This window comes from Charadrius vociferus, unplaced genomic scaffold (genome assembly GCF_000708025.1).
Source record: "Charadrius vociferus isolate BGI_N301 unplaced genomic scaffold, ASM70802v2 scaffold298, whole genome shotgun sequence".
Classification (NCBI taxonomy): Eukaryota; Metazoa; Chordata; class Aves; order Charadriiformes; family Charadriidae; genus Charadrius; species Charadrius vociferus.
The window spans coordinates 3,920,716-3,940,357 of NW_009649936.1; the positions used below are offsets into that span (position 1 = coordinate 3,920,716).

Sequence of the window (19,642 nt, forward strand, 5' to 3'; positions counted from 1 at the left end):
GATGGAGGGCTGGCAGGGTTCTGTCACCGTCTGCTGAAAACGGGCGTTTCGTTCTACCGGGTGATTGAAATGGTTTGGTTAATGTCCCAGGAACACAAGTTGCTGGCTTCATGCTCCCCGATGGTTAAGTAGTCAGAGACAAGGACCTAGTCCAAAGTGATGGAGGGCTGGCAGGGTTCTGTCACCGTCTGCTGAAAACGGGCGTTTCGTTCTACCGGGTGATTGAAATGGTTTGGTTAATGTCCCAGGAACACAAGTTGCTGGCTTCATGCTCCCCGATGGTTAAGTAGTCAGAGACAAGGACCTAGTCCAAAGGATGTTTGTTTTGAAATTGATCTAAACTGGAGAAGCTCTGACCGACCCCTGTATTCAAGGTGACCTGCCCATTGAGAGTTAGTTTTTGGATATTTCCTCTGGTGTGTGAAGGTGCTCGGTAGTTCCTCTGAACCAAACAGCTTATAAGTGCCAAAGTAAGCCTTGAAAACATTCAGGAAAGAATGTTGTTAACTCACCTTCTCTTATTTTTTAGGGAAGAGGGAGATTCCCTTACTTTAGTTGTTCAGTTCTAAGATGTTTCACATTACTCTTGTTCTGTTCAAATTACATACCATTACAGTCAACTATTTAAGAAATTGGGAGTAAGTGTTACTGGATACCTGACCTCTGAGTAAGTTGAGAGCATGATTAAAATCGCTTTCTTGAGAAAATGTGGTAAGCAGAGCTGATTTTTACATCCAGAACTTGGGGCTTGTGCTTGAAGAACCTGATGACACTAGCTATATAGTGGTTATGTAAGACTTTTTTTTTAAATGTTTTCATCAGCATTCATGACAACTGACTGATCTGAGCAGCACTGCTTTTGCAACATAAATGGGAAGACCACTAACCATGACAGAGAGGGTGAAAATGGTGCAGTGAAAAGGAGGCCACGTGACTTATTAGTTGCATTGGGGGACAAGTAGGGGGAGACAGTGGCATGACCTACAGCTCTTTATTTGAGGGTGTTCAACACTGATGCCTTGAAACGTAGTGGTGCACATATGCTTTGCAAGAGATACCTTTCGGGACACATAGACTGTTGAGCAGATGTGACAGCATGGAAAGCCTAGCACATAAGCCAGCTACAGAAGTCTTTTCCAATACAGATCTGCTTCAAAAATACTAAATTTTCTAATGGGCAGCTGTGCAGATGTTTGGCCCTGCTTATGACATACTCCAAACAACAGATGACAATGAACAGCTTCTGAACTGTTGAAAATTCTATTTAGCTGAGGAAAGTTAATGATTGTTTTACTTCTGGCTGTATACTCATCCTGTGCAAGGTGCCCATGGAGGTAAAAGCAATGGGAAAAGTTCAGATTTTGTGTGCATAATAAAAAAGAAGACAGAGGCGGGTGGCCGGCCGTTGTCATGGTCAGGAGAGATTCAGTCCAAAAAATGGCAAGTGGAATTGCAGTGAGTGCTACGAGACTTCATAGTGGCCTTCCAGTACCTAAAGGGGGCCTACAGGAAAGTTGGGGGACTTTTTACAATGGCATGTAGTGATAGGACGAGGGGTGATGGCTTCGAACTGGAAGAGGGTAGATTTAGATTAGATATCAGGAAGAAATTTTTCACTCTGAGGGTGGTAAAGCACTGGAACAGGTTGCCCAGGGAAGCTGTGGATGCCCCATCCCTGGAGGTGTTCAAGGCCAGGCGGGATGGGGCTTTGAGTAACCTGGTCTAGTGGGAGGTGTCTCTGCCGATGGCAGGGGGGGTTGGAACTAAATGGTCTTTAAGGTCCCTTCCAACCTAAACTATTACGATTCTATGATGCTGTGGTGAGCAGAGTATAGTAAGAGGTACGTCTGTAAGCATAAAACATTGACCTTACTGTGTCAGCAGTGCAAGTACTGGAGCACGGTTTAATATGTTTATGTAGCTGATAAGATTTCCGTTGAGGTTCACTGTCAAGCAAGGAAAGTGTGCAAGGATTTTTGGGTGGAAAGAAATTATACTGTTCCAGGTTGCAAAGTCTCCAGAACTATTGGTGCAGGAGCAAATATGGCACAAAATAGAACATTTCAAAATTTGCAGAAATGTAACTTGTGCAGTTTCGTATTTCCAGGAGTACATTCTTATCCAGAGGAATATGAGCTCTTAGACTTTTTGAGTGGTTGTCTTTTGAAATGGCTGCACAAACAATAGTTCAGCTAGCTCCCTTCCCCCTTCAGCTCTGTCCCAGTACAACCCCTGGAATTGGAGTAACTAGAACCAAATTCTTTGAGTGCATGAGAAACCAAATACAATGGGGACTGAACTTATAAATGTTGTACTAATCTGCTGCAAGAGCTACTCTGTTCTGAGGATACTAATGTGCTGTGTATATACCCTTTGAGGGGAAACTGGTGCTAAAGGAACTGCCCTTTGTGTGCTGCAAGTGCAAGAACTCTTTTACCTCTTCTGTCAAGACACTGGCAGAACAAACAAAAGATTGTTTTATTTTTTTTTCCCTTTCACCTTTCAGCGCATTACTGTTCTGGATTCTTGTGTTATTTAAATAATAGTTCTTCTAATGCAGAAGGTTTTGAAACATGTTACTAAACAAAAGCCTGTGAACTTTGTTCTTTCTCCAACATTTTTCCCTCTAGACCGGCAGCAATTCTGCTTGTACCATGGCCGAGCCAAAGTCAGTGTGTGTTTCAGTGGATGAAGTGGTCTCAAATGGCACAGATAACCAAGATGTTCGGCTGATGAATGGACACTTAAAAAAGGTGGACAATACTCTGACAGAAGCTCATCGTTTCTCCTACCTACCCCGCAGACCAGCTGTGAATATCGAGTTTAAAGAACTGTCATACTCTATCCAAGAAGGGCCATGGTGGAGGAAGAAAGGTGAGGAAAACTTAATATTTTGGCTAACATAGACATGTTATTGCCCATGTGGGTGGTCATGATAGGTGGAATGAGTCTGTTGTGGATGGCGAAGCAAAGCAAGTAAAAGGAGTGTGTTTTCATAGTAGTTTTTTTTTTCTTGGCTTCTTGATACGCCCACTGCCCTGCAGCCGGCACTGGGGAACCTTCCCGGAGCCTGATGCATTGGAGTGTCCAGCCCCTTGCACTCCAAGAAACTGCAGATGCAGCAGTTCATACAACTGCTTATTTTTACCTCCCAATTCTAAAGTATCTGAAGTAAATATAGTGTTGCTGTGCTGCCAAATATCTGTCCTGTGATCTTGCATGTCTACAATATATTGTTGAGGGTGGGTAGAGCACGCAGTAGTTTAAAGATGGGAGTGGGGGGAAAGAGGATGCTTTCTTTACTTTTGCAATTGGCTGTTTTGTGAAATGGTTTGGTTGTTTTTTCAGTACTTTCAGAACAGCATGCATGTCAATTTCAGAATGCATTTGAAACCAGGATAAAAAGTACTGTCTTAAAATGCTGTGTTTGAAAATAAATGCTGCAAGCTGTAGGAATGTCAGCTCATCCATGTCTCTTGGTGTTCTACGATGTGTCTACAATGCTCCTGCTAGCTACTTTGCTAATAGTACACAGCAAAGAGTTCACGGCCTACAACACGGGACATACCAAAATGATACAGATATTGAATGCATCTCAAGGAAGTGAAGTGTTACCGCTTTGCTCTCATAATCCAGTTTCACTTATAGCTGGTTCAGAGACAATGTCCGTTGTTCTGTTGCTGATTTACTGATGGGAGTAAGGAGAGCATATTCAGCTCTCTTCTTCATATGCTCTTGGTCTATTCCGGTTCTGAAAGGTGGGTGTAAGGTGGCTCTGTCCTTTTTCATCTGCTTTGTATTTGTTCTTCTTGTACCTTCATCTGTTTTGTGTAGCCATGTGTTTCCTAGAGGGTTTTTGTTTTTTGTGTGTGTGACTAGTCAGCTCTGAAAGGAAAACTAGGTCGTGCAGTGAATTCCTGCTAGCAAAAAGAAGTAAGCCCAAGAGAAAATATTGAAATCTTCAGGAGAATTTTGTGTACTAAATGACATAATTGCTCTTCCTTGAGGAATTCTCTCTTAGTAACGTAAATTGGTATGGTTGTGTGCTTTAGTTCTTGTTAAGAGATAAGCCCTTGCCAATGCACCACTCACCTGAGCCATACTTGATACCTGCACTTGCTCTGAATCTGTAAATCCACTGGCCTAAAGGTTCCACTTGAAATTGTTTCATAAAGTACATTGTTGCTGTCTGGAAATTGTGTCATTATAACAACACCAAGGCTTTAGTAGTCTAAAAATGTGTGGTATGAAAAACGCTGGATTTGCTACTGTATGTGGACAGTCTGTGCATACAGTTACTCATTTGTTGAAGGATGTGCAAACTTGAGGCTCTTAAACGTCTTTCATCATCAAAACTGTACGTGTACTTGCCTGCCTTCTTTTAATTCTTTATTAAAATTGCATGTAGCCATACTATCCATAGGAGAACAACTTGGTTTGGCAGAAATTTTTGTGCATTCAAAACTATTTTTTATCGTATCAGACCAAACTCAAACGTTGAAGTGGAACTATACCAAAGTGTCTCATGTGAGGTTTAAAAACTTGATGTTTTTAACTGAATCTCTTTCTTATTGGCTAAAAGTGATTGAAGGGTTCTAGACCAAAAACCTCTGTCCACATTTGCTGAAATGTCTGAGTGACTTGGCTTGAACAAAAGCGCACATCCTGACAAAATGTCCTGCTTCTGAAAAGGGCTGGTTGCAGTATTAAGCTCTAGGGCATGGCTGGCTACAACTGTGTCACTATACTTTGATTTGAAGGAGGCGATTAAACTTTTCTGGCTCTCTGTGAGCAGGATTTCATATTTTCCCATCCTCTCCTGGTCTTGCACCATATGTCTTTCCTCGGACCACTAAGGACAGCTTCTGAGTGGCTGTGAGGCATGCTGTCTGCCAGCAGGTCTTGGCACTCTTCTGCTAGCCAAGGATCTAAAAAAGACTTGGGGGGGTGGGGGGGTGTTAACAGTTGATGCCAAGCTGAATATGAGCCAAAGTGTACTCTTACTGCAAGTAAGGTAAACCACACAGTAAGCTACCTTTGGAGGACCTGGCCAGATGGAGGCAAATTGTTACCCTTCTCACCATCGGTAAGAGCACAACTGGAGTACTGTATCCAGTTTTGGGCCCTCCGGATCAAGAGAGATTGGGAAGCTGGAAAGGGTCTGCCAGAGGGGTAAAAAATTGATCAGGGGACCTACAAAGAGAGGATGAGGAAGCTGAGCTTCTTTGGTCTAGTGAAGGGGAAGCTGGGGGATGATCTCATTCTGATGTACAACTACAAAGAGGGCAGTTATAAAAGCGGTGGAGCCAAACTCTTGTCAGTGGTGCCAGCTGATACACAAGAGCCAGTGGCCACATATTGCAGTTTGGGTGGCTTCTGGTGGGCATTAGGAAATATCTGTTCACCAGGAGGTTGGTGCAACACTGGGAAAAATCACCAGAGAGGGTGTGCTTTCTCCATGCCAGGGGGTCTAGAAAATTTGGCTGGGCAGAGCCACAGCTGACCTGACCTTGTTTTGGTGATCATCTTGCTTTTGGGTGAAGGCTGGACTGGTGACCTCCAAAGGTCCCAACACTTTTGTGATTCAGTGAATTACTAGCCAGATTACAGAAACCTTCTATAAACAAACTTTCCTCCCAGCCATTTTCCCTACTCTGACCCAAAGTACTTGTTTTAACAGAAAAGGTTTTCCATTAGAGAAATAGAAATATGAATTGTCTAAATTGTCTCAAATGAAGGTAAGGACTGAATTGTCAGATTCCTTGAATTGTTTTAGTGGTTCTGCAGTAGAATTGCTTGTGTGCAATTTGCGATGTCTCTATTTAAAACCAGTGGGCTTGTAGATGAATACATTACATGTAAAACTATTCTGAATGCCTCTTGCTGGTTTCTCCTCCAGTAGGAAACTGGGACTTTGCAGTGGGTTTTAATCCATCTCTGCTCAACAAAAGGGCAATATTGCGCCTTGAAACACTGGTGGATGTTTCAGCTCTACACTCCATGTGGGTTCCCTGTGCTAAAAGGATCTGTCATTGCCATGATGTGAAATTTTTAAATTCACTTATTTTTATGAGAAGTGTAGCAGAAAACATATTCCTGAAGGTATAAAGTCCAGTGTAGGAAATGCAACTGATTTTTATAAAGCAGTAAATTTGTATGCAGAAGCTGGGGCGGAGCGGGGAGATGTTTCTCGGTTCAAATCGTTCTTGGGTGCTGGTCGTGGCAATAAGCGATACTGTTATGAAAATGTGCCTTTTAAATTAATGGTGTTTCTATTTTGAAATGGAGCTTGGAAAAAAATTCTGCTATTTCTACATCTCTCTGCGTGACTGTAATGAAGTAGTTAAAACCTTTTATGAGTGTTAGATCACGAAGGGAGAAGTAGTTTCCTTGCAAAGGCAATTTGTGCCAGTATGTTGGAGAGGAATTCAACTAAAGAGCATCAACAAAAATATGTACTCCCTTCAGTAAAAATGGTATTGTGAAGTAATGTTCAGGTTAGGCTCTAAATTAACAAAAGGAGGAATAATTATTAATGCTGCCATTGTGTTCTGTACTTAGCTGTATTGTTCAGACAATGAAACTCATGGTATGTAACATCATTTACTTTTCATTAGAAGTCCAAAGAAACATGAATTTGCATTGCTTGTCAACAACAAAGAAGCTAAATAAGCCATCATAGATTTCAAATTAAATTTTTCATTGATTTGTGTCTCAGCCTTAGAATTCCTAATTTATCTATTAAATCTCATTTTCCCTTTAAAAATAGGGAAGGACATTTTCATTCTCAGATTTATATGATAAATGCCGTTCTACTCATTTTAATGAGGTTTTATTAAATTCATAGCAAAGATTGGTGTGACTCTGGACCTGATTCATTCGTGGTGTAATTCCTCTTGAAGTCAGTGGTATTAACAGAGAAGGAATCTGCTAGGTGAGTCCTTGATCAAAGCAGCTGTGTCTGACCCATTCTGTTCAGTAGGAGTTCTTACCAATAAGGGAATTTGGAAAAGGTTACAGAGGGAAAAGGTTCAGAAAGTCTCAGATGACTTTGGCATTTTCCCCACAAATCTTTTAGGGAATTAGTCAACCGGTAGAATCAATTCTTTCTTCGCTTTTGGAGGAAAGAGATTGATAAGCAACTTAAGCCAGATCTTGTGAGGGTGAGGATCTTCCAGAATCAAAAACGTGTCTCTGTCTTTCCAGCCTTTGTTCAAGCATGTGTAAGGGGTCTCCTGCAGTGAGCAAGGTTCCAGATTCACGGAGGAGAGCTGCAGGACTGCTGGAGCAGGGACAGCGTGTTGGAAGATTAAGATGAACTGGCAAAGCCAGAAAAAGGAAACTTCAGCACACAAAGAAATAATAGGGCCACTTCGTCCAAGAATGCTTTCTTCTTTCTTTTAGGATGAGGGAGCTGGCTGGCTTGGAGGGGAAGAAAAAGGGGAGAGTCCTCTGTTAGATCCAGTGTGGGCTTCTTAAATGAGGAAAAGCAAGATCCACAGAGCTTCAAAACAAACTGTGGCCAAAATTTCAGTCTTGTCACAAAGCCGTTTATCTAAGAGTTGAAGGAGAGATCTGAAAGCAGATCTTGTCTTGGCTTCTGAACTGTCTGTTTAAACTGCGGTTTGAATTGCAAACCACAGAAACGTATATCAGTTTTACCAGTTTATAGAAAAATTGTAGATGCATAGGTTTTAATTCTAGGACTGCCTGAAAACTGTGTGCAAAAGGTTTTAAGAGAGAAGCCAGTGCCTTAGCTTTCTGCTGGTTTTGTTAAAAGCATCATAAAGTAATCTGAGTAGAATGAGTGGTTTGGGGATAAAGTTATGGATAGTCCCAAATACGGAGAGGGCACAAAAAGTACTTTAGAGCCTTCTGTCTTGGTCATATTCGTTCAGCTTTACTTTGAAAAGATACATACATTCAGCATACCCACCAAAGGACATTTGTCCTATTGTTTCTAGATGGTTTTGTTACAATGTAGGATGGAACTGGAAATGCTGTTCCTACATAACTCGAGTGCATCCAGGAAGAAAGTAGTAATAAATTGGTTTTCAAAACTCCCCAATAACTCGGGGATTACTTTTTTTTTTCCCCCCCTCATACTTCTCAGTATTCATGGTTAATTAGGCAACATTTTAGTTGGAAATTTCTCCGTTGTTATTTTTAGAACCATAATGACTCATTTGTGCTGCGTTCCAGTGTAAGTTCTAGTAGGATTTGGTCTTTAGTAACCTCTGAGGGAACGGGCTCCAGCCGGTCAAACTGCTGCGGGTATTTTTATGGAGCGGTTTAGTAGCAAGAGAGAAATCTGTGCTCAGCAGAAAATGTGATATTTCTGTTATTTTGGGTTTGTTCTAGTGGCTCAAACCCTGTGGAAACAATCACGCAGAGAAGTGCTGTCTTTTCTCACAAGATTGTTGCTTCATAGCTTTGAGATTCAGCAGGTTAAACGGTAGGTGTGGAAGGAGGGGAGTGGAGGACCGTGCTTATTCTGGATGGCTCCGTCATGTCCGATGGGGAAATAAGGAGTCTTTGGGAGGTTGTTTGATATTCATGAAATGCAAAAAGTGCCTGTCACAGTCCGAAGTAGTGTCATCAGAACAGATAGATACCTACATTTCAGCTGTATATTATGTTAATGCTGATCTCTCTGTAAGATGGAAACAATCCACTGTCAAATCGTCAGCAGGGATTTAAACAGGCTGTGTTTCTCTGATTTGCTTTGGTGCTCTGTTACGAATTAGTTATGGTACATGTGCTTGGACAGACCTGTTTTCTTTCTATTTAGTTAGGCTTTTTTTGCTGCATCCTTTCTGTGACTTCATTTAACAGATTTCAACACACACACACACACACACACGCGCCCCCCACCCCCCCCGAGATATCTGAAGACCCAAATAAAAAGGGGGAGAGGGAGGCCGGGGGGGGGGGAGGATTTGCCCTAAATTATTTGCTAATCCTCGCTGGAGGAGTCGGAAAAAGCCTGTCCTCATCCCCAGCAGGTGCACTGCGGTAGAGGTGCCGCAGGCACGGCACGGCTCTCGCCCGGCGCGGTTACTGGCGGGCAATGCACTGCAGTAACCCGGCAGTGATGGTGATGCTCTCACCCCGCCACACGGGCCCTGGTTGGCTGCTCTAGGCGCTGTTGCTAAGATGGGAGGAAAAGATGCAGAACAGTAAAGAGCAAAACCCACTTTGCAAGAGAGCGTTTGGGGCTTGTTTTTTTTGTTTTGTTTTGTTTTTCCCTCTTTCGCCTCTCTCTGGCAGATGGGTTGTATTGTTTTCGTCCATTTTTGCCTGCTGTAACTGAGAGCGCGTTTTCATCTCGGAGAGCAGGATGTATGCAAATTAAGATCCATATGTTAGAAAGAATAAACAAGTTAAGCTCGTTGGAAGGAACTGCAGTACTAGTAAAAAGCTCTTTAAGTAAATTGTTTGTGCATTCTCTTTCACTGACTTAAAAGGTTAGCACAATTAATGGAAATGAACATGATTTTTAGCACAGGATTTCTAAATGCATGTTTCAACCTTGATAAAATCCATACAGTTTTTCTTTTAACACTTAAGCTGTCTCAAGATGGTAAAAATATACTGAGTAGTCACAGTTACTGGAGTAGGTCATGGAGTTTTATTAAGTGATATATAACTCTTCCTAGCATGGGTTGTATAAAACAGAGGTTATCGGGGACAAGTCTTGGTCAGCCCCTTTGTCCGATTCTTCTACTGTTTCCCAGCTGAATATGACTTTACTTCAGCATTACTTATTTTCCTCTGTGTGGAACCCATTGTTATTGTTGTGGGTTTGTTTGGGGTGTTTTTTTGTGCCTGGAGCTTTCTTTTTGGAAATGTGTCTGAGTTTGACTCAGTAAATCTTGGTTACTGAGTCTTTGTGTGAGTAGAACACATTTTTCTTCTGTCTCTTTGCCATATTGTTTATTAAAACTAAACATAACAATGACCTGACTGTTTTTCATTCCAGGTAATGTTTAATACAAAAACTTTATTAGTTGCTCTGGTGAAAAATTGGGGGCAAGGAACAAAGTTTCAGAGAGATAGATACCAATTAAAACATTTCAGAATTTATATACTAGGGAAGTGGTGATGGCGGTGGTGTTTATGAGTTGTGGGGAGTTTGAGCTATGGTCTCCGCTGTTTCCATCTCACGGTAAGCATGTGTTGGGGGCTGGCTGTAACTCACCCTGACAGCCCTCCACTATAACTTTCTGTACGCTGAGTGGGATCTGATGAAATGCTTTGCTGTCCTCTACCTATATGCAGCCCTGTCTTGCTCGAGGTGTTGAGGAGGTAGAGACAGCATGCACCATCATATGAGTGTACTTCTTTCGCATTTCAAAGTAGAATTGTCTGAAGGCAGTCTGAAGATACATCTGAAGTCTGAAAGCAGATGAAGCAAGAGTCATTTTGCAATTAAAGGCTTCAGCCATCTGATGGTTGATCAGGGTCCTTCATAACCTCAGTAAAAGGAAAGAGAAATCACAAAAGCAACCAAGAATAGAAGGTAGCTCAAGAGTAAAAATGCTATTAGATCAATTTTTACTTGTGTCTTTATATGCCATTTTGAAAAGTGCCTTCTAGAAGCCCATGGAGTCTAAATTTGCCTGCTTACTAAGGCAAGTCTTTTGTTCTCAGGGGATTTAATATCTCAAGAGTCCAGCTCTGTATTCTCTAAGAAATTAATGGCTTCACATTCCCTGTAGCATTGTTCTTGTCGGTAAACTGGCTGCCTTTGGGAAGACAGAGTTCAGGGAACATGATGCTACTCAAAATGTGGCAGACCCTCACAAGGAATACTCAACTGCATTATAATTTGCAACTGTACCTGTTAAACTGATGGCTACCTTTGTCCTCTACTAGAAAACAGTGTTTGGTCTCACTATTAAAATGAACATCTCAAGACTTACTCCAAACAACATTCAAGGAGAATCCCAGCAAATTTACATGATAGTTTAGCACACAGGAATGAACTGATCTGCATTTAAAATTAAAGCATTGCAAACTGAAGGATAGGTGTTCAGTCTCAAGATGAATGTCCTTGAGGCAAAACCTAAATGCATTAGCCAAAAAGACCGTGCCTTATCCCCAGAACCTCTGTGACTTGCACATTCTTGAGATGCATAAGGATGTATGTCTAACATAAGACTGAGTTTTTCACAAAAATAAGCTGGGAGTTTCGGTCAGCTTGTCATTATATGAAGTCAGAGAAGGTCCACCTAGCCTGGTGTCCCTTCTCTGACAGCAGGTACAGCTGAATCCTTGGGGAAGAGTTCAAGTGCAGTCAGGCAAGTGTGTAGTACCATTTCCCTGGGTTCTTGCAGCTCAGAGGTTGCTCAGTATCTTTGTGTTTACTAGTGCTCGATGGATTTTTCTTTTATAAAATCATTCACTTGCTGTCTGAACCTAAGCGGGCTTTTGGTGTTCATGCTGTCACCTTGCTATTTGCCTCCCTTTTCAAACCTTTCAGGAGTAAGGTGAATGGTACGTAGCCCGATGAAGATTTGCCAAGACTCAGGGGTTAGCTTTCTTCATTGATTGACTACTGACTCCTACTCTTTTGTTTCCTGTTGCTTTATCTGCTTTCTCATTTATTTGAGAACTTGCCATCTACCTTCTTGTCAGATTCCCTTATTTAAGAACTTTAATAAAAGACCTTGTTGAACCATGACATCCATGACAACAAAATGGCCCTCTTTTTTTAGGTGTTACTTCCAAAAGACAGCACACGCAATTTATATTACTAAGTTTTGTATCAGAGAATTCTGCACAAGATCTGTCTTTTTTCTTTATCAAAAGCATTGGGACAGTAACAAGCTGAGATGTTAGTGGTTCAGATTGCCTACCCGCTGTGCAGGCTTTGAACCTAGAAGCTAGCAATTTGTGTTTAACACCATTGGTACAGATGACAGCAAAACCACCAGCCCTTACTTAAGATGTACCACGTGGTACAGTTCTCTAGTATGAAGGTAATTTACAAGAACAGCTTTAGTGCCTAGGACTGGCAGAGTCCTCCTCATCAAGCCCAGGACCAAGCTGTAGCAGGCACCTTCATGATATCAAAGCCTATGTTAATTAGGAAATGGAAAGACTGAGGGTCCCCAAATCCATCCAAATGTAGTCACGTTTTCACCAACTTTCAAATACATGAAAAGAAGATATGGTATAATAAAATATGTATGGAAGAGTTGCTGATCTTTTCAACCAATTCGTTAACTTGCTCATCCCCAAAATAACATGTTAAGTATGACAGAAAAGGGTCGCAGCACATACATAGAAGGCCAAGCAATTTTGGTTGCTTTCAGTAACTCTTTGAATCTCAATAGCTTCCTACAAGTAGATGTTCTTACCTGTTTCATTTGTTCCTGAAATGATTATCAGGAGGTCTGTTGAAATATCCTTCTGGTGATGATTCAGGTATTTGAAAATGGCTCCCTTGTGAATTATTTGCTTTAGTGCAGATGTTTGATTTAATTTCACCTTTGGCTACTTTGTCTTTTAGGAAAGAAGATTTCAGAATGGATATTTAATACAGAATGTAAGTCGTAGTGTAAAATACAGAAGGAGTAGTGCTGTGTAAGTCGTTCTGGAATGAGGGCAAAATAATCCTGTCTAGGAAATGGTGTGGCTGGAGATGCATGTTGCAATATGTCTTGAGCCATGCTGCAGGAACCTTTGTAACTGCGTTTTCCAGTTGGACTTTCTTGTGGCTGTTAGGCTTGTATTCTCATTTACAGTTCATTTAGACTTTGCTGATTTCAGGGGGAGAAACAGATGCACTCTGAAGACTTAATTCTCTTCAGAGAGGATAGGGATGAAGCCGTCCAAATTCTTATCAGAATGAAGCATGCCAAATTACATAATGTCGAACTGAGTTAACCGCTTGTTTGTTTGTTCGTTTTTCGTTCCTATCTGTTCCAAAGAAAAATAAATGGCAGAGACCTTGGCTTTGTAAGATAATTTACCATCTGCCTCTCATCTAGTATCTACAGCCTACATCTTTTGTGTAAGAATCATATTTCTTCCTGCTTTGCATGTTTAGAATATAACAAATGTTGTTTATAATTGCAGTACATCTGCTACAGGAGAGAGGAGAAGATGGAACATGCAGTGGTCAGGTTCCTGGGTCAATGAAAATGAGAACTCTGCTCTGTCTCTTGCTGATCTTCAGAGGGTAGGCTTTTATGCCAGATGAGAAGAAAGGAGTGTCAAATGAAGTGATGCACCTAGTTAATATGAAATTTGAAGAAAAAAATTCTAAAGGTTTTAATACTTTTATTAAGCAACGGAGTTAAATTCTGCCCTGTTGCAGAATTTTGTGTTTTGTGCTTGTGGAAGCAGGTCAATTGGATGAGGGTGCACCAACAGCATGGCTAGCATAATTCTTTTAGTCATGATCCAGTTATTACCTCAAGTGCTTCAGAAATTAAACACTCTAATAGCACCAGCATGACAGGGCTAGAATTGGTAAATGAGTACACAATTAAAAGGAAGGCAATTGAAGATAAACATTTGCTGTTAGAGTAAGGGCAGTTATTTTTTCTGGGTCAGAAAGCCACGAACATCTCCTAGTTTATTGAATATGAATATTGAGGCCTGACTGTCTAAAATAACTATTTGAGGCTTACAAAGCTGAAGCCTGTGGGTGGCTGTCTGGGACTAAGTTCCTCTTCCTTCTCCATTTAGAGAGGTGAAGGTCATATGCTGCTACCAGAGAAAGCTGAGAGTCAGAAAGATAAGGAAAAATGCAGAGGGGTGCATCTGTGCACAGCTGGCCATGAAAAGTTACTCTCTTGGGTTTTGGTTTTGACCCTGAATCTTGGAGAATTATTTGAAGGAGAATTTGCCCCAGAGAAGCCAATTGACAGTAAATAAATATTAAGCATGCAGATGCTAGATCAGAAACCTTTCTGAAAAGCAGCTGGGTCAGATCTCTCTTGTAATCAGAACTGTGAGTCCTTCACAAGAAGTTTACAAGAGTTTCTAATTGTGGTGATTGTAAAACAAGGCTGCTGGCAGTAGCCAAATCTGGTGGGGCTTCAGGTCCCACAGGGATTCCTCCTGCCCCAGCTCAATTGGTACTTGGCAGCTTTGGTTCTGGATTTACAGGTCCAGTTAGTAACGAGGTGGGGCATGTATTCCCAACAGGCACATGCCACATGTCCATACGTGCCATACACTCAGCCAGACATAGGGACCAGCACAAGCACAGAAGTGCCTTTTTTAGCACAGATGGCACTTGTGCAAACCTGACCACCACCGATGGCTTACCGCCATTCCTTCCTGCTGGCTGCTTGTGGGTTGCACACGCACACAAGGCAGGTCTCTTCACCAGTGGGTTTTGGACATTCCAGCAATCCAGTCACTGGCACAGACTCCTGCCTCCTCCAGTTGTTGGCACCTGGACCTACAAGCCCTCAGGTTTGCAGCCTCTAACTCCAGTGGTGAGTGCATCGTGATATTTGCTAGCATTCAGGCAGCAGTAGAGCGTGCGTTCACGCGGTAGATAGTTGGGAATAGTGTTTAGGAGGAATACAGGTTGGACTGTGGTGATCAGGGGCAGGGCTTGGTCAGACAGGCGTACTGACCGGCTGCCTGTTCACACGTGTCTGGCCCCTGTAATCCTCTTTTCCATCTATTTTCTCAGGCTTGTTCCTCCTCAGTCCTTGATCCATCCCTTTCCCTGCCTTTGGCAGTTCCCCTAAACGTCCTGCAATAAGTATTTCTGACTCTCTGTAATTCCCATAGCCACCCTATGGCTGGTTTTACACCCTCCCAAACTTCTGTTCCCCCTGCATGACATGCAAAGTCCTATTCCCTTACAGGCCCCCTCTCACTAGCGCAGTGTTCCAGGCAGAGAGTTTCTCTGTTGGCACATTTTGGTGGGCTCTCCTCCAGGAACAGTGGTCCTGTCCTTTTCCTTCGAGTGTCTTTGGAGTGGCTGACTCAGGGGGCTGCGTTTGCACTGAGTAGGTTAGTACGGTTGGTCCTCTTAAGTCTTGACTCAGTCTCTGTGCTCAGTGTGACTGGCCTTTTATCATGTAACTGAGCAAAGACTATTTTTGGACCTTCTTGGCTGATTTGGTTATTGTAAGCTTTCTATTTAAAAATAAATGAAATAATGTGCCTGGCCAATTACTTGTTGAAGCGGCATGGAAAGTTTCCCCATGATGTAAATCATCATTGAAGTGGAACTCACACCAGGACGTTTTTACCCTCGCATGTGGAAGTTTCAGGAAAGTTGTGAGGAACTGCAAACAGGGAATTGAGTTGCTGCCATTTGTGATTATAATAAATCAGGTTCTGCTGTCTTAAAGGCAGAGTTATGACTGTTTGTGCGAGCTGTTATATCATAAAACAGTCAGAGGAGCGTAGCAGACATTCCTGAAGAAGGTTGACTATTTGATTTCTTGTCTGGAAGAAAGACGATGTAAACTTCAAGGAGAAATACATTATCTGAAGTAGTCATAAGTCCATGAACCTTGGCATTACTGTAAGAGCAGGTGTTCATAGAGAGTGATTGTTCTTGTCCAGTAATAGTATGACACCTGGGAACACCAAAAGAAAGATAAAACTTCAGAATATGCGTAATAACACTTAACATATTTAGTCTTTAGCCTCCAAACAGAAGTATTAATGTCAGTCTCCTGAATCCCGTATATTCTAAATACGCCATGTACATGTTATAAAATGAACCAAATAAAAGTAAAGCAGGCCTTCCCATACAGGGCATGGCTGCGGCATTTCAACACTGAGCATTTGATTCTTATTGACAAGTAGTAAAAATAAACTCCCCAATCAAAGTGAGTTGGGGCAAAATGTGGCACACATTCTGCAGTAAATAAAACTAACTTCAAAGCCAACCTACAACTCATCTCAGACATTCGTATTATACCACTTTAAAAGTACAGGGCCAAATGAACCTTGAAATCGCCACAATAGCGTAGTGAATAGAGTTTACCCAAGGAACAGGTATTGACAGTCTGCCAGGAGTGTTTTCTTATGATAGAATATTTTGTACCAAATTCATCCGTGATAAAAATTAACTGAAATGAATAAAGCTTGCTGAAGGAAGAGTATGGCCTAATAACTAAAAGACACTTTTTCACTCATTAGCATGGTATTGCTTCTTACCAAGATTACTAAATTTTCTTTTTAGTAATCTATGAATATATTGTATGTGTCTTGTCTTTATATATAGAGAGAAATATGTTCAATATAACATATATATATAGATACATCTAATATATTTATGCAGGTATGTGTACATGTAAGTATGTGAGTATATATACACATACATATTATCTCTGTTTTCATATATATATATGTGTATATATGCACATACGCCCATAAACTCAGGTATGTTTACGTACAAAAACTGGCTGTGTATCACTATAACAAATATTTTTAAGATAACATTTTTATAGAGGTGTATATTCCTCCTCCTTTGTAGTGACAAGATGATATAATTATAGAAAAGCAGTAACAACCTGATATTTTTTTTTTTAAACGAAAGGCAAAAGAGTATCAGTTGCTTAGAAGTGGTTCAAGTCTGTTGCTACTGGATTAACAGCATAACAAGCTAGAATAGCAGGGAAAATGACTGTAAAATGGAAGCTGTTTTATCCACCTGAATGCCAGTGGTATAAAGAATGGTATGAAGAAAAGACAGCATTTTGCTGATGCTTTTCAATAGGGAATTACTGCATTACATAAGTTGAGTAATTTTCTGCTCGTGGTCATTTCGCCTGTAATCAGATTGCTTGTGCTTTGTTCTTGTTTTCTTTAGAAGTTGTAAGAAAGAATGGGTTGGAGCTGTCATGTGCATCAATGGTGGGTCCAATTCATACATGTTTGGGCAATTTTGCCTGTTTATAACTGCTGGCATCATTGTCTGAATTTCTTTCTTTATTAGATGAGTGTTATTGCAACTCACTTTCCTGCTGGGTGTAGAGGAGAGTATGCCTACGCGACAAATAAATGTGTGTTACTTCTGTTTGTTTGATTAGTGGTTTGTAGGTGACGGTAAACTGGAACAAGTGTGTGTCTTGGGTTGCAGAAGGAAAATACCAAGGTTTTATGTAAACTAATGAAAACATGTGCTTTGATTTGCAAAAGCCACTGAGAGAATCATAGAATGGTTTGGGTTGGAAGGGACATTTAAAGGTCGCCTAGTCCAAACCCCCTGTAATTAGCAGGGACATCTTCAAGTAGATCAGGTTGCTCAGAGCCCCATCCAACCTGACCTTGTATGTTGTCAGGGATGGGGCATCTACCACCTCTCTGTGCAACCTGTTCTAGTGTTTCACCACCCTCACTGTAAAAAAATTCTTCCTTATATCTAGTCTAAATCTACCCTCTTATAGCTTCAAACCATTATCCCTTGTCTTATTGTATCAGGTTCTGCTGAAAAGTGTGTCCCCATCTTTCTTATAAGCCCCCTTTAAGCACTGAAAGGCCGCAATAGGGTCTCCCGGGAGCATTCTCTTCTCCAGGCTGAATAACCTCAACTCTGTCAGCCTGTCCTCATAGGAGAGGTGCTCCCGCCCTCTGATCATCTTTGTGGCCCTCCTCTGGACCTGCTCCAACAGGTCCATATCTTTCCTGTGCAGAGGGCCCTAGAGCTGGATGCAGTACTCCAGGTGGGGTCTCACCAGAATGAAGTAGAGGGGCGGAATCACCTCCCTCATCCTGCTGGCCACACTTCTTTTGATGCAGCTCTGGATATGGTTCGCCTTCTGGGCTGTGAGTGCACATTGTCGGCTCATGTTCAGCTTTTCACCCACCAGTACCCCCAAGTCCTCGGCAGGGCTGCTCGCAATCCCTTCATCCCCCAGCTTGTATTGATACTGAGGGTTGCCCTGACCCATGTGCAGGACCTTGCACTTGGCCTTGTTGAACCTCATGCGGTTCACACAGGCCCACTTCTCAAGCTTGTCCAGGTCCCTCCCTCTGGATGGCATCCTGACCTTCAGGCATGTCAACTGCACCACTTGGTGTCATCTGCAAACTTACTGAGGGTGCACTCAATCCTACTGTCAGTGTCGTTGATGAAAATATTGAACAGTACTGGTCCAAATACAGACCACTGAGGGATACCATTTGTCACTGGTCTACATCTGGACGCTGAGCCTCTCAGTGAGCCTCTAGCCTCTGGGTGCAACCGTCCAACCAGTTCCTCGTCCACCCATCAAATCCATATCTCTCCAATTTAGAGAGAAGGATGTTGTGGAGGGCATTGTCAAAGGCCTTACAGAAGTCCAGATAGATGACGTCTGTAGCTCTTCCCTTGTCCATTGATGTAGTCACTCTGTCATAGAAGGCCATGACGTTGGTCAGGTAGGACTTGCCCTTGTTGAAGCCATGCTGGCTGTCTCGAATCACCTCTCTGCCTGCATTTGCCTTAGCATAGCTTCTAAGAGGATCTGTTTCATGATCTTCCCAGGGACAAATGTGAGGCTGACAGGTCAGTAGTTCCCAGAGTCCTCCTTTCTACTTGTTTTAAAAATGGGTGCAGTGTTTCCCTTTTTCCTGTCAGCACAGACTTCACCTCATTGCCATGACTTTTCAAATATCATGGAGAGTGACTTGGCAACTACATCAGCCAGTTCCCTCAGGGCTCTGGGATGCATCTTGTCAGGTCCCATAGACTTCTGTATGTTCAGGTTCCTCTGGTGGTCACGAACCTGATGTTCTACTACAGTGGGAGGGACTTTGCTCCCCCAGCCCCCATCTTGCAGTTCATCCACTCAAGAGGAGTGGGAAGAGGAATATGGTAGAGATGGTCTTCTGGCTGATTTTCTTGAGGTCTAGAAATGTCCCTTGACTGTACCGGGGGAAGGCAAATAGCCGCACCCAAGATCTGCAAATGGATGGCACTTCCCAGAAACAGCTCTGTGCACACGGTGGGTGTCCGTGTTCCCTTGTGGCTGCATTTGCCTTCCCTGCTCACTGCCAAACGGAAAGAGCTGATGAGAATACTGTCTGGTTGTGGTCAGCCTGAAGAGGATCCACACTGTGTACCGCTTACACCTGACATATCTCAGAGGCATGAGTGGGAGTGCTCCGTGGTCTCTTCTTCACAGGGATGGGGGGAGTGGGACAGGGGTGGCAAGAGCTACATCGTTGTCATCGTCGTTTTTGCTAGCAGCACTGGCAGTAATACAGCTCAGGATTTGTGTGAGTTGCCCAGTGTGTTTTAAAAAGATTGTGATTGTCTCTCCTGTCTCCTCTTCTCCAGCTCTCCTAATTGTCCACACTTGTAGCCATTCTGTGCTAGTGCTGATGCTAAAACCCATAGGAAGAAGTGGCTCCAAATGCTTCCAGGGTGTTTACAACAGTACACAAGGAAAGGAGATTGCAGATAAAGTCAAGATTAACCTCTCCTTTTGTATCGCAGTATCATTATCTAATTAGATCAGAAGCAAAGCCCTGCAGCTTAGTCAGTATTAGAGCGTAGGCACCCATTTCAGGAGGGAGCCTTTGAGAAGAGCAATCTTCAGCCGTCCACCTACACCATTTTCTTTGCGGCTTTACAAGATGGAAAAAGTGACAGATGTAAACCCCCCCAAAGGCAGTTGCATGTTCTCCTTATGCACGTTGCCTTTAGAGAGACTTCTGCCCCCCT

The 19,642-nt window shown here is 42.3% G+C and overlaps 1 protein-coding gene across 2 annotated transcripts in view; it reads left to right on the top strand.

The window, feature by feature from the left end:
• Positions 1-2,623: 2,623 nt before the first annotated feature.
• The window catches only part of ABCG1 (ATP-binding cassette, sub-family G (WHITE), member 1), a 53,133-nt gene continuing 36,114 nt past the window's right edge, over positions 2,624-19,642 (top strand). For both annotated transcript variants that reach the window (XM_009891339.1, XM_009891341.1), the window contains exon 1: positions 2,624-2,874. In XM_009891339.1, coding sequence (XP_009889641.1) covers positions 2,655-2,874 — 220 coding nt within the window. In that variant the 5' untranslated portion in view covers positions 2,624-2,654. The remainder of the gene's footprint in view (positions 2,875-19,642) is intronic.